Here is a 14127-nt window from a genome sequence, read left to right as displayed (position 1 = left end):
GTTGGATCACAGCAGGTGGGATAGTATGGATGTTTTTCTAGCAAAGGAAAAAAGGAGTGAAGCAGAAGTACTACGAATGGAGGTCCACAAAACTGGCATAATGAGCTCAATGGACATCCCTAGGTAATGAATATGGAACAAGTACTGCATAACGTGGGCTTAGGTAGACTCCCTTTTTCCATTGGGCGTGGCTTTCGGGCTTTAAATCTGAGAGAAATAAATTAAATAATTAACATGGAGCTTAAGGAAACATTTTTGTAGTGGTCTCATACTGGCGAAGAAATCCAACAGACTAAAACTTACTGGGATATAACTCGATCAAGCATGGAAGAAAGAAGTCGCCCAGCGTTCAAATAGTTTTGTGGCAGTGGAGCAAAGAAACCATACAAATAAGTACAGCTCCACATCAAACTATTCCTCCTGCAGTCACGCTTCAATAGAGGTTGTTTTAGAAGGACAGGAAGTTGTCAAATGTTTACTCCTCTGCTGCTAAAGTTACAGAACCCAAGCAATTATTCCCCTTCAGTGCCCCTCTCATATCTCTCCAACAGGAAGATGGGTAGCACTTTCAGGATGGTGATGAAAGACCATATGGAAAATGAAGGTATGGAATAGAAAAGGATGATTTTAGAATCAAGGGCCCCTAACAAGTACAACGGAAAAAACAATTTCAAAATTGTGACTTTGCAAGCTATACCCCCTTTCATCGAAAACAGTGTTTTCACAACAGGTCTTCAGAAATGTATTTTCATATTAGAGGGTTTAAGTTACATGTGTAAATTTCCGTTGTTTCAAAGGAAAATTCAGGGATTTTACTGCAGCAGATGCATAAATTCAGGCTGCATGTAACAGCTTTTCTTTGTTTGATGTTGTCTCTCAAATTTCTTAGCCCCAAGGCTTACCTGCACATGAGACTAAAGAAAGACTGCAGCTATGGTTAGCGGGCATAGATCTCAGGAAACAAGTCACAGTCTCTTGCATGGTGGGTAAAGATGGAAAATTTGATGCAAGGTCTTTCCATAGAGGATCTTCCTCATGTCGAGGCAACAGTGCTGGAAGCATTTCTCAAGGGCTAGATCTTACATGTACTTTTACAGAAATGGCTGCAGATTGACTCAAGAAATCTTTACTATAAATGTCCTAGAATTGAGAGTTATCCTGCGTTCCGTCTGGACCTCCATCCATGGAAAGGCGATTTTGGAGCACTGGGACAACACAGCCGCTATCTTTTAGATTGTGAAGATGGGTGGAATGAGGTTAACCGTGTAGCACTTTTTGATTCTTCATGGTATATACACTTGACCGTCAAGTACATGTAAGGAATCCATAACAAACCTGCAGACACTCTTTGTCTATACTTTTAAGCATGCGCGCTATCAGTGAGGAGACCAGCCATTTACACATTGCACTCCAGTGAGCACAGAAGTTTTACAGCAGACAAAGACAAGCCAGTTGCCACTATTCCATTCCTTCCTGATTCCCAACTTATATACAGCATCGGATTATATAATCGACACCAGGCAAAACGGGTATTTGGTCGCGTCCAAGCTGCGGTACATTTTGCACATGAAGACTTTGATTAAAATGCTTTGAAATAGTCATATCGCTGTGCCGAGTGGGGGGTTTATCAGGGCTCTTCCTATTCTTCAATAACAGGTAACGATCTACAATAGTGAGACCAAATTGGATTCCCTAAGGACAACTTTTTTGTTTGATTAATGTACCATCTTGGATTCACTCCCCTATTTTAAGCAGGTACATTGTGGACAGCTGGACCTTTTCTGCTCACTCAGAGGACACATTTGAATCACAACGTTGAATCTTCTGACACATCTTGGCTTATTACTTACAATTCCACAGGACCATAACTACTCGACCTCTATTTTTGCCTTGAAAAAGTCACCTGCGTGACGAAACATGTGTCAGTTGTTTTCCTGACTCAAATTCACGCTTCATTGAACAAACATTTGACTCTTGTCGTCTAACTGTGGGATCTATGAATTTATATGAAGGGTGGAAACACTCTATATTGATTGTTTTAGGGAGTAGTTGGGTACTTTGAGTTCTCATATTAACACAGAGGTTTTTCCAAAGTGTATTATGCATTTAGGGTACTATGAAGCATTTGTACCGTATAGCACCACATTAAGAATATTCCTTGGAGTCTCATTTACAAATACAGTGGCACATGACAAAAGAGGTGCGATCAAGTAACCATCACTACCCGCTTTAGTTGTTTGTTATGCAGACACACTAAGCAGACTTTTCAAAGGAGAACATGAATGAGAGTTACATTCAAAGGTCATGTAACTGCTTCCTGGGAGACCTCTTTTTAGGTACGTTTGCAATGGACTAAAATAAAAAATGCAACAGCTTTGCCTTTATTGATGAACACAATGCTTGAATTAATCTCAGCCACTGGTTAATTACTCGGGCCACATCCCAGTCCATTGTTATGTTGCAAACTATGCCACCTCAGTTTTTAACGAGCCATATGAAAATCAGTCTTGGCCATGCTCCAATCCAAACAGGCCAGGCAAGGTCCTCCCTTAACACAAGCAACCGAAGATCGGTTTCAACCGGACTGTTGCTCTTCAGTCGAGTGTAGCTTGGTTTCAATGGCACAGTGAGCAAGGGACGCATTTCTGGGCATACCGGTCCAAGCTAGATGCAGTTGCTACAGGCCTTAGAGTCATGACTTGCGCCCAACCACCAAAGACAAATCTGGTGGGGATCTGTCACAGACATTTGCTTGTGACAGTCTAAACAAGGTTTTAAACATGTAGTTTTATGAGGTGGCATTTCCCTTTTTAACTTTTACACTGGTTTTTAAAGATACATTCGAGAAAATAGTCTCATGAAGAGACTAGGAGGAGATGTGGAATGTATCTGGTGGCGTGTAAAGAAAAGAATTGACACCAGAAAACTTGGGTGGCACGTATATCTGGCTATGCATGTCATTTCAGGAGAGGTATGTAATTATCACAGAGCCACACAATGCCAATTACAGGCAATATGGGATACAGCTTGAAAATTTCCAGATCCTATGTGATGCCTGGGGGAATATTTAAAAGGTGAGGAATCTACGGTCAGTAGTATCAATCGGAAGCTTTCTTTCATTAGCTCATGGTGGGAACATTTTCAATTTATAGTCCTGCCCTTTCGCCTTACCTTAGCCCTCAAGGCAGGTATAAAGGTGACAGTTGCAGCCAATTTTCAACGTACAGGTATATACATATTCCTGTACCTTCGCAACTGCCTCTTCGTGCTGAGATCACAGCAGTCAGTCATGGGCCACCTACAGACAACTGCCTCCCTGCTGTCATTCCTAGGAGTCTCTATAAATGACCCAAAATCACATCGGCATCAAACACAGGGGTTTTTCTTCATAGGGGCCATTCTGGACAAGTCTTTCAAGGCGTTCTCATCCCAGCAGTCAGTCCAAAATATTCAGGAATCTTCTTGGTTTCAAGCTTTCTGCAGGTCACACATGCCCATCGGCACATGAGGGTTTTGCAGCTAATCTTCTACCTGATATGTGCCCAACAACGCTCAATAATGTCTGGATCAAGCCTGACACTTGGGGAATATTCTAGGGGAAGGAAAAGGTAAGGAATCTACAGCTAGAAGTCTCTACCAGATATTCACAAACTTTTGGGGAGCCAGAAAATTATGTTTCCTTCTTAGATTGTTGCTGCATAGTTCTGGTAGTTAAACAGAGTACTGTCAAATTTACAGCTAACAGAGAAATGCAATCTGAAGTCGTGGCCATTGATAACAAGAGTAAGCGAGAATCAAGCTTTATCTGTTAATCAGACTTTTACAGTGTTTCGGACAGTAGTCTTATAGAAGTCAGAATTTCAAACAAACGAATTCATCAATTGTATTCAAGCTTTTTTCAGACCCCCTGAACTATAATAAGGAATGCTACAAATACCCTTTTATGGAACAATATTAGTGGTATCTAAAGAAAAAAAGGGTTTAGTATTATCTGGTACTTTAGGCACTTGGCAGTCTTGGGTAAACAATCTAAAAAGCAAACTAAGTCTGTATGGTTTATAAAATATATGAAACTGAACTAACTAAGCAAACAGCAGTATCCTCTGTACTTTTAAAGGCCTCCACACTAGGTGGTCACTGTGGCTCTTTTTCATAATGTTTCTTCGGCGGTTATATGTAGGGTCGCACCTTGGAAATCAGTTCATTCATTGATCTTGTTTTATGTCACCAATAAAACAGGAAACATTTCTATTGTATAGAGGATACGGGAAAGTTGAATTCAGCTGCAGTACTATAAATAAGAAAATAGAACTTGCCTGAGTCAAGTTTGATGGGGAAGTAGTCTCTAAAGTACAATCAACATAAATTACATATTTTACCAAATGGTCATCTACTTTAGAAAGGTCTAACCCACATCCCTGTCAGTATCAATTAACACTACATCAGCATCTGAACATTGTTTTTTAATTTTTTTTTCTTTTTCTTTTTATTGATTACAATTGTACATTTAACAAACACTTCACAAACAGTGGCGATCAAGAGTGCACCAATTGCTAACAATCCCACCCAGATTACGGAGCCTGTCAATACCGTGGATGTAATACATTCAGCAATTAATATGTTTCTACGTTTGTCTGCACTGGATCTTGCCCTGGTCTCCGCTGCGGCGGCTCACACATTCCTCCCCTGTAATTATATCATTTCTCCCAGATCTGTGACCACTTCTAGATTCATACACTGTCTTCTCTGTTAACATGCACCAGTCCAGATCTCTCTCCCGCGATGTAAGAGACAGAGAGCATCTTGACTTTGTTGAAGCACTATTCCCTCGTCCATATCTTCAGAAGTAAAGGGAAGTAGAACTGGAGTACTAACTATGCCAGGTCTTGGTAGAGGTGGCATTTATGCCGCAGATGGCTCAATTAATGGCAGATATCTTTGTCAGCAGGCACTGGAGCAACAATATTTGTACAAATCCTGTATCATGATCCTTAACAAATGCAAAAAGTCCACTGATTCGTGAACTAAATAACACATATGTTGAGGCACTTGACTACACTGGTTGAAAGGCCTGTGATAAAGGACAGTATGGCCTACACAATTCCTTTTATTCCTCAAAACTATTACTTTCTCCATTACCAGGAAATAAATATATCTTCAAGTGTTTAGATTTTCATACGCCAAATCTTCTTGCTACTCCACACCTTGAAATTATTTAGCCTCACAGTTTTGCTCATTCGCCTCAGAAGAATTAAGCTGGAGGAAGAATTATTATAGGTGACGGCTGTGTAACAACCTGAATCACAGAGGATGTAGGCTGTGCCTGTAAAATTTGTGATGCTGACCTTCTGACTACCTCACTGGCAAGAGATTCCCTTCTGATGAGCCAGTTGTTAATGGTGTAATTCAAAAGACAATTGACAAAGTGTTCATTGATAAGACAGGTCCTTGTGAACACTTTGGATGTAGGCTGGATATTGAGTTAGGAACTTCAGAATGCCCATAGGTCTTTGATACTGCTGCCAGGAACAATCTCCCTCTCTTTCCCTGCATACACTAAATCCCACAGGATGTGTTTCCAGCAATATGCTGACTCCTGCAGTAAGTGTTCCCATCAATGATGCAATAAAAAAGCTTTGCTTTGACAATATCACTCTACATCAGTAGTAAAAAAACATTGATATGTGTGTGATGAATCCAGAAATGTGACAGTCCCCCAGACAATCACCTAGTTGGTAAAGTGGATGGCCTTTGTCACAAAGTGGTTGCATACCAGAAGGTTATCAGTGTGGAGTTCTCAATCAAGAATCAAGATAGTCTAATGATGTAACTGTTGGCAGACTGTTCGAAGGCAGATTGGCTTTCATCCTAGATGACAAGGAGATTGTTGGCTACGGTTTAGGACTTCAAACTCTCACTAAGAGCAACAGAGAACATTTGTGCCTGGGAAAGTCAGAAGCTCCAAAAAGAATGTGCAAACCACATGCAATTAATGAGTTCTTTCATCTCCTTTCTATTATACACAGAAATTACTCCTTCTTTGAAATTTCCGAGGGTGCAGTAGGAGGACTGCGGCAAACAATCGGAAGAATTTGTCTTTGTGAAGGGATACAACTGTCTTCTCTCCCTATCCTGGAGTTTTTGAGGAAAAAGCTCTCCAGTCTTAGGTTTTCCGATGGAGATGTTCATGAAAGTAGCAGAGTTTTGTTAGGATTCAGTTTTTCCCTTGACCTATGTGAGGAAATGGTGTGTATTATATTGTGTGGTTGTGCGACCTCACTATCTCACCATCTAATACACTTACCAACTCCTTTAGGGCCTTCGGTTTTGTTTGTCAATGCTTCAACCTTGGGTAGCTGTGGCTCTGAGCAGCAAGGCTTACAGAAAGAACAAGTGTAAAGCATTTACACAGCCCCAAAATAATTGAAGAAGAAATCGATGAGTAACCAAAGAAATCCGATACCAATTTATAAAAATAGACTGTATTTTTAGACACGACAACAAAAAAAGATTCACACAGTGTTCCAGTGATATAGAATTTACAAGGTAAAATCAAAGCATTTCACTCAACGGCATACAAGCACTGGCAAATTCAACAAATTTGACACTTCAAAACTTTTTCACTAAAATGTTACGGCTAGTTGTAATAATGTCACTTGGAGTCACTTTAGGTAAACAACTCCAGTAGAACGCCAGTCAGGGAGATCAGCACGGTCTCTAGAAACAGTTACCTCAGTAGGTGAAGAAGTCTTCAGTCAATTCCAGGGACTTTTGTTCTAAGCTGGGTTTTCCTATAGAAGTGGTCTTGATGCAAGGGATAAAGGATGTTATGGATGCAATGCGGTCAAACGGGGTCTTGCTACGATTAGTCCTCGGTCTGCAAAGTGGGTGAGGTGGTTCCAGTTACAGGGTTGATTTCCCTCTAAGTCCTCTCAGTGCTGTCAGACGTCCAGTCGCCACTGGACTTCTGCCAATAGAGTCCTGCCACTGGCCTACTAGTCAGTATCGTGGTCCCAGCCCAATATTGCTTGGGTCGATAACTCATCCTCTGGAGGCTCCAGCTGCTCCCCGATGACATTACAGGGCTCAGCAAACTCAGGTGCAACTTTGTTCGTCAGGTCCTTGTCCCTGGTGCTGAACTGCAGCAGTTGGTGGTGGGTTGAAGACTTTGGGCTACCAACTTGCCCTTGCATGCCACTTCAGCTGTTGTGTCCCTGTACTGCAAAAAAGGAGGCCGGTCAGCAGGCCATTGGAGTCTCTTGGCTTTGACTGGGCTATGGAGAAGACTTCTCCTTGAGCAGGGCACAGCAGGCACAGTTACTCTCCTTGGGTAGCTACCAGGTGCGGAATTTGCAGTCAATGTCGGTGCAGCCTCTCTCTGCTGGGGACTTGGTGCAGCAGGGCAGTCCTTATTCGGTCCTTGTTCCAGTCCAGTAAATATCTGAGTTCTGGGTGTCAGGGGTGCCCTATGTATGTCAAGAAAATGCCCTTGTGATAGGATGTAGTTGGTAGTCAATGGGCTACCAGGGTTCCCTTCCTTCTGATGATCACTTGCTGGGAAGTGTGGAATTTGGCTATCCCAGGATGCACCCTTCTGACTACTCCCAAGATGGCAGAACCCATCTCTCAGCAACCAGAGCTGCCTATGCCAACCCAGACGTGTTGCTACCAAGGTGCAGTCCATGATGGTGCGGCCTCTCTTCGCCAGCTCCACGTTGCAGCAAGGCAGTCCTTCCACGGTCATTCTTCCAGTCCACTCGAGATCTGAGTTCGGGGTACCGTACTTATGCACAGAAAATGCCCTCAGGGCAGGATGCGGTTGTGATCAGTGGGTTATCAGCTTCCCTCCCACCTGATGAACACTTCCTTCGAAGTGTGACATCTGGGCATCCAGGGGTGCACCACTCTGCCCACTTCCATTATGGCAGGGCCATTCTCTCCTGGCGTGCAGACATCCCTACCCCAGCCCAGAGGTGATTGATTTGGCAACCTATAAAGCATGACCAAATGCCCGAAGGGATCAAGGCGCTAATGTAATTAGTCTACTGGCGGGCGAGAGAATCATCCTTACGCTAAAGGGACATTACAAGGCAAAAAGTCAGGTCTTCAAGGACTTACGGAAAGGAAAATGGGCTTCCAGGTAGGAGATGGATTGGGGGAAGAGTATTCCAAAGCTTAGATGCCGCCACAATAAAAGCTCTCCCATCCCATCTTGCCCTCAGACATCTAGCAATAACCAACAGATTTTTACAAGCAGAACACAACTATCTAGAAGGAACATACCATTGAAAGAGATGCCTAACTCCCTTAGAGCCTGAATTGTAGCTACCAAGGGGACTACACTCCCCTGGAAAACTGGTTTGACATTGGATTTCTCCTTCCCTGTCCAATAGAGCAGCCCCTCTCCCAGGTGCTCCACATTTCCCCTTCAAAAGCGGCTTTGCCATTTGGATTAACAACCGTGTGGCTTCCTGCATGGAGGAGGTAACACCTCCAGTGGCAGGCATCTATTGTTACCTTTCTTTGGAGTCATTAGCATGTCTCCCCAGGAGGGCATACAGCTATCTACAGGACAGACCCAAAGAAAAACAGTAAAAAGGCACTGGAAACCTTGAGCACCTTAAAGAAGCAACTTATAAAGTTACACTTTGCACACCAGTGACATTAAATTCGATTTAACCATTGAGTCAGATGTAATGCATGGATTCTTTGGATACCTTAAAGTACCAACTTTAGTAGTCCCATTCAGAGTTAGCAGGGCTGAGGTGTCCGGCTGTAATTCTGTACTTGTCAATGGGGTTACTAGCCTTTCCACAGTAAAACCGGCAATTTAATGTTAATACTGATGGAACACTTAAATGTCAATTATCACCTTTTTAACATACAGCAGCCTGATTTAGGGCTTGTCAGGCCTACCTTAGGGATGATTTACATATATTAAAAAGGGGGTGTGGGCTCTGCCATTGCCTTAAATGGCAAAGTCGAGTTAGCATTTTAAAACTGCTCTTACAGTCTACCGTTGCAGAAGGGGGGGGGCATGTTTTACCTTGTGCCACAAGGGTTGCAGTATCTGGGGGACACGCTAATTTAGAGGTCCTGGATACCCCTGGTGCCATATACTAGGGACTTGCAAGTAAATTAGCCAATGCCAACTGGAGACAAGTAAATTAAACATGCACCATTTTAAGGGTCGGGGCACATGCACTCTGTCCTTTTTAACAGGGTTCAGGGCATTTCAGAGCCATTACACCAGTACCTAGTAGTCAAAATGGGGGCAAAAAGTGGGGATAAACTTGCAAAAGGCCAGTTTCCTTACAACCAACCTGCTTTAGACAATCAGGATTATGCCGGTCTCAAGTAGGTGTAGAGCCAAGAGTTAATCTACCTTATTAGCTGCTTTGCTTTTCAAACAGTGAGGTGGTTGGCCTGCATATGTTACTGTGTGAAATGTACACAGTAAAGCAAAGCTAATTTAACATTTTCATCAAGGATTTCCAACCAGGCAACAACACTATTTAAAGTATGTGACACTATGAAAATTCCAGTGCTGGAAATCAACAACTTTCTTCCAAGCTGAAAGCACAGTGGTAGTAGAAAGATTCAAGATACAACAAAAAACAGAATCTGAATAGCTGTCAAGCAGAGAGGCAAATCAAAGTTCAGAGAGCTTATAAAAATGTATTGTACATCAAAACCAAGAGGAGAAAACACAACCTCAAAACTCTGCAGAGGTGAACGGATGGAAATGAGGTTAACTGAAAACGATGCTTGATTTTAGCTACTATTCTACCAAAGACATCAAGGAGCTTGGCACATAGCTAAACAGGTTTGTAGGCAAGACTAAAAAATAATACGAAATGTCTTCAAAATACGTGGGTATATGGGAGCTGAATAATATGCCATGCACAGAATATACTTTACAGCAAAGAGAAGAGCTTGATTTGTAAACATTTAATAATTTCGGTGTTTTACCATGTGTGAATTTTAATATCCGCTCCACAACTGAAAGTGGACAGGAAGACCAGAGGTCATTAGAGAATGAAAAAAATAATTAAATATGTGATATCAAATTGTCAGAGTATCCTTGGGACTACTGCAGTCTCTCCATACACATCCAATTATTTTGTTTTGCATTTCCCACCGCTTTTTGAGTCCTTGTCTGTCTTGTTTTATGAACTTGGTGATGTCATCTATAGAGATAAAGGTAGGAACAAAACGCTCTAGTAACTTTAACATGTTCCTTCTTTTAACAAGGATGTTCATTACATCCATGAGACATTTTCAAGAGATCTTTTAAAAAGGCCGCTTACCTTTTCCAGGAAATGATATAACGGCCAGTAGCTACACCTCCCGGACCGTTTGATACAGGTGGGCACTGGAGGCAGAAACACTCACTTGCACTTTCACTTGTCTGTAAAACAACTGCCAGTGAAATTCCAGATAAGTAAAAGAAGTAAAGGATTGAGCTGACAAAATATATTTATTTTCTGATAGCACACAATCAAAGGCTAATATCATTTAACACAAAAATAAAACGTGCCTTTGAACTAAGCCTCGAAAATAGTAAATAATGGAAACGAGATCATTCAAAAGTTATCTAAGCATACTTAACAACTACAATAGCACATTTGAGAATAGGAAAAAAGACATTGCAATTATGTTACTCTGGTACGATTCCTTGTGTTCCTCAATCCCCCTTTCAACAGCCAGTCGTCGAGGTAGGGCAAGACTGGAACTCCTGACCACTGCAGATATGCTGCAAACACTACCATCACCTTGGTGAACAACCGAGGGGTGCTGGTAAGGCCAAAGGTAAGTGCAGAAAACTGATATTGCTCTTTGCCTTTAGTGAACCGCAGGTTAATGGCCCAGGGCAGGCAGGACGGAGATATGGAAGTAAGCGTCCTCCTAATCCAACGCAACCATCCAATCTCCAAGGTTGGGGCAGATAAGACTTAATCCAAGGTGAGCATCTAGGATTTGTCCTTATTCAGAAAGCAGTTGAGAAGGCATAGGTCTAATATGGGACCACCCCCTCCCCGTGCGACTCCCTCCCTGCCTGCTTCCACGCACAACAGAAGTCTCTATCAGATTTCTCCTTACCAATGCTCTTTGGGCAATACAGAGGCCCTTAAACCACACTTGGCAAATGCTGCTACTCTGCTATCAAGTGTAAATCCAAATGGGCTACTGAAACAATATCAATAAATTCCCATAATCTGTGATACAAAAGGGATCTTTTTTTTTTCTTAACAAAGAATGACAAAATAGGAACTGGTAACAGAGTTAACCTGCATTTTGAATGCAACCTCCTATTCTAATATTACACCCAGTGGTGAACAAGTGATGAATCAGTTCCCACAGAGCGAGGCCACAAACTATTTTCCCAATAAGTTGGAACACTACTGTCAAAAAACAAAAACACCAATTTGCTTGTGACTAGTTTCAAATAGGTGTGATGGATGGAGGGAGGGAAGCAACCACAGCACCAAGACCATCCTCATTGCCGCCACTGACGATATCCACACCCTCCTTGACCACGGCCATACTGCAGCCCTCATCCCCCTGGACCTATCAGCAGCTTTCAACACCGTCTCCCACCACACAATAGCCATCAGGCTCCATGATGCCAGCGTCCGAGGAACCGCCTTAGACTGGATATGATCTTTCACATCAGTCAGAACACAGAGAATAAGACTCCCACCCTTCCTCTCAAAACCAACAGAGATCAGATGCAGAGTTCCCCAAGGATCCTGCCTCAGCCCCACAATCTTCAAAGTCTACATGGCCCCCCTCGCAACCATTGTCAGAAACCATGGACTCAAAATCATCTCTTTCACTGATGACACCCAGCTCAACCTCTCCTTCACCAAGGAACCCGACATCACCAGGTGCAATTTCCAAGAAAGGAAGAACACCGTCATGGCCTGGATGAGCAACAGCTGCCTGAAGCTCAACTCGGAGAAAACAGAAGTCCTCATCCTTGGCTTTACCCCCTCTGCATGGGACAACACCTGGTGGCCCCCCACCCTTGAAAACCCACCCACCCCAACGGACCAAGCACGCAACCTAGGCACCACACTCGACTCTTAACTCATCATGAATCGCCAGATCAATACCTTATCCTCCACATGCTTCAACGCCCTCTGCATACTTCGCAAGACTTTCAAGTAGATACCCTCCCTCCAACTTCAGGAAAACTGTCACCCACGCATTCATCACCAGCAGACTGGACTACGGAAATGCTCTCTATGCCGAAAACAAGAAAAAAACTCCTCCGCAAACTCCAGACTGTCCAGAACGTAGTGGCCAGACTTATCCTTGACATCCCATAACATGACCACATCACCCAACATCTCTCTGACCTCCACTGGCTCCCCGTCGAAAGAAGAATAACCTTCAACTGCCCACACACACTCTCAGGGGTCATGGTAGCTTCGATTGCGCAGGCAGGCGCTGAACGAGGGAAAGACTTCATTTCCCAGCATCCTCGGCACGCCACCTCGCGTCGGAGACTGCGTCCTTGCCGCAAACCACGTGATGCGGAAGGATTGAAAGGGTGAGGCAAGGGGATGAGCGCTGCCGATTATTCTCCTGACTACCGGATCTCTGTTGGCCGTATCTTTATTCCTGGGTCTGGTAAGGGTACCCGTGGCACCGCCTATTGCTCTGCTAACTTGCTGATGTTCTCAATTGAGGATTACAACCATGCTCTTGACATTGGATCCTATGAGGGGAATGCGCTGTAATTTCCCTTCTGTTACCTTTAGTTGAGAGCATTGCTTTTCACTTCGGAGGCTCTCAGGAAGGATTCTTGACTCTGTGACTCACCAGTTACTCGTTATCTTGGTGCTGATCTGTAATCATCAGATATCTTGTGAAGGCTTCATGGGCTTTCTGGTGAACCATTGCTTTGTCCCTACGTTGGCGAACTCTTCACTGTCTATATTCAGAGTTCATGCGAGGGAAGACTGCCCAAACCTTTAAGTATTAAGGGTTTCTTTTATATGCTTTGCTGTGTCAGAAGGTGTATATTGTAGTATGAGTGATGTAACTCTACTGGAATAGTTTGCTTCTTCTGGAGTGCTTGAGTGTACCATTCTTGTGAGTCTCATTGAGCATCGATGAACTACTGGCACCATATTGACTATTGACTGCAACTCACCCATATTGTTTGCCGTTTTCTTTCATCCTCCACAGGCGTGTCACTATTAGTGTCTTATTGAGCAGAGGATTGTTCCTCGCATTCCCAGGTATAATATTGCACAGGAAATGGATGCATTTAGATGTGCTATTGAATAACAGGGTTGTTCTTACATGTTGTTGTGTTATTTCAGCATATTGAATGAACAGAGGTTCCACGCTCAACACCCCTGTTAACAAGTCACAGTTATTTTCCTTTACAGGTTAGTGGGAGTATGGGTACTAAGGTTTGGTAGAGGAAGAGAGACAGAAGCGATAAGATTCCTTAATCAATCCTTCTTAATTATGTCTTACTACAGGTCTCCCTCCCTGCTGTCTCCATCCTTCCCTTCCCCCGATTAACCACCCTTTAGTCTGCGTTATTTTAGTATCCAGACTTGGGGCTGTTGAGAGGTGAACCACTAGAGCATCAATTCGATTCCGAGGATACGTTCTGGCCTGGGACACACGCCTACAAAGCCCTCCACAACACTGGACCCCAATACCTCAACGACCAAACCTTCCACGCCCCCAAGAGAAACCTCCTGTCACCTATCCTTTCCCTAGCAACCGTCCCTCATTTCTACAGGACCAGAGGAGGTGGAAGATCCTTCTCCTACCTCGCAGCCAAGACCTGGAACTTACTCCCCCTTCACCTCCGACAAAGCACGACACTGCACCAATTCAGGAAGGACTTCAAGACCTGGCTCTTCAAATGATCCCAACGGAGCTGCCCACACCCCTCCCTCCACCCCATGAGCCCCTCAGGGGTGAGTAGTGAGCTCTACAAAACCTTGATTGATTGCTTTCTCAATTTCAAGGTCTAAACGGGCCATCTTGACATGCCTCGTATTCAATTGAGTGCCATCGCCATAAGATAATATGTAACATGGAAAGCATCTTATCAGATTGATAAGGAAGTCTATCTTACATAAATCTTCAAGT

At 43.3% G+C, this 14127-nt stretch overlaps 1 protein-coding gene across 2 annotated transcripts in view; it reads right to left on the bottom strand.

The window, feature by feature from the left end:
* Positions 1 to 14127, bottom strand: part of TRAPPC11 (trafficking protein particle complex subunit 11) — a 607699-nt gene that overhangs the window by 162428 nt on the left and 431144 nt on the right. For both annotated transcript variants that reach the window (XM_078678000.1, XM_078678001.1), the window contains exon 26: positions 10311 to 10422. In XM_078678000.1, the coding sequence (XP_078534126.1) occupies positions 10311 to 10422 (112 nt within the window). The remainder of the gene's footprint in view (positions 1 to 10310; positions 10423 to 14127) is intronic.

Source organism: Lissotriton helveticus, chromosome 2_2 (assembly GCF_964261635.1).
Source record: "Lissotriton helveticus chromosome 2_2, aLisHel1.1, whole genome shotgun sequence".
In the NCBI taxonomy this organism is placed as follows: Eukaryota; Metazoa; Chordata; class Amphibia; order Caudata; family Salamandridae; genus Lissotriton; species Lissotriton helveticus.
The sequence above is the reverse complement of the archived record's forward strand: the minus strand, read 5'-3'. Positions and strand labels throughout refer to the sequence as shown.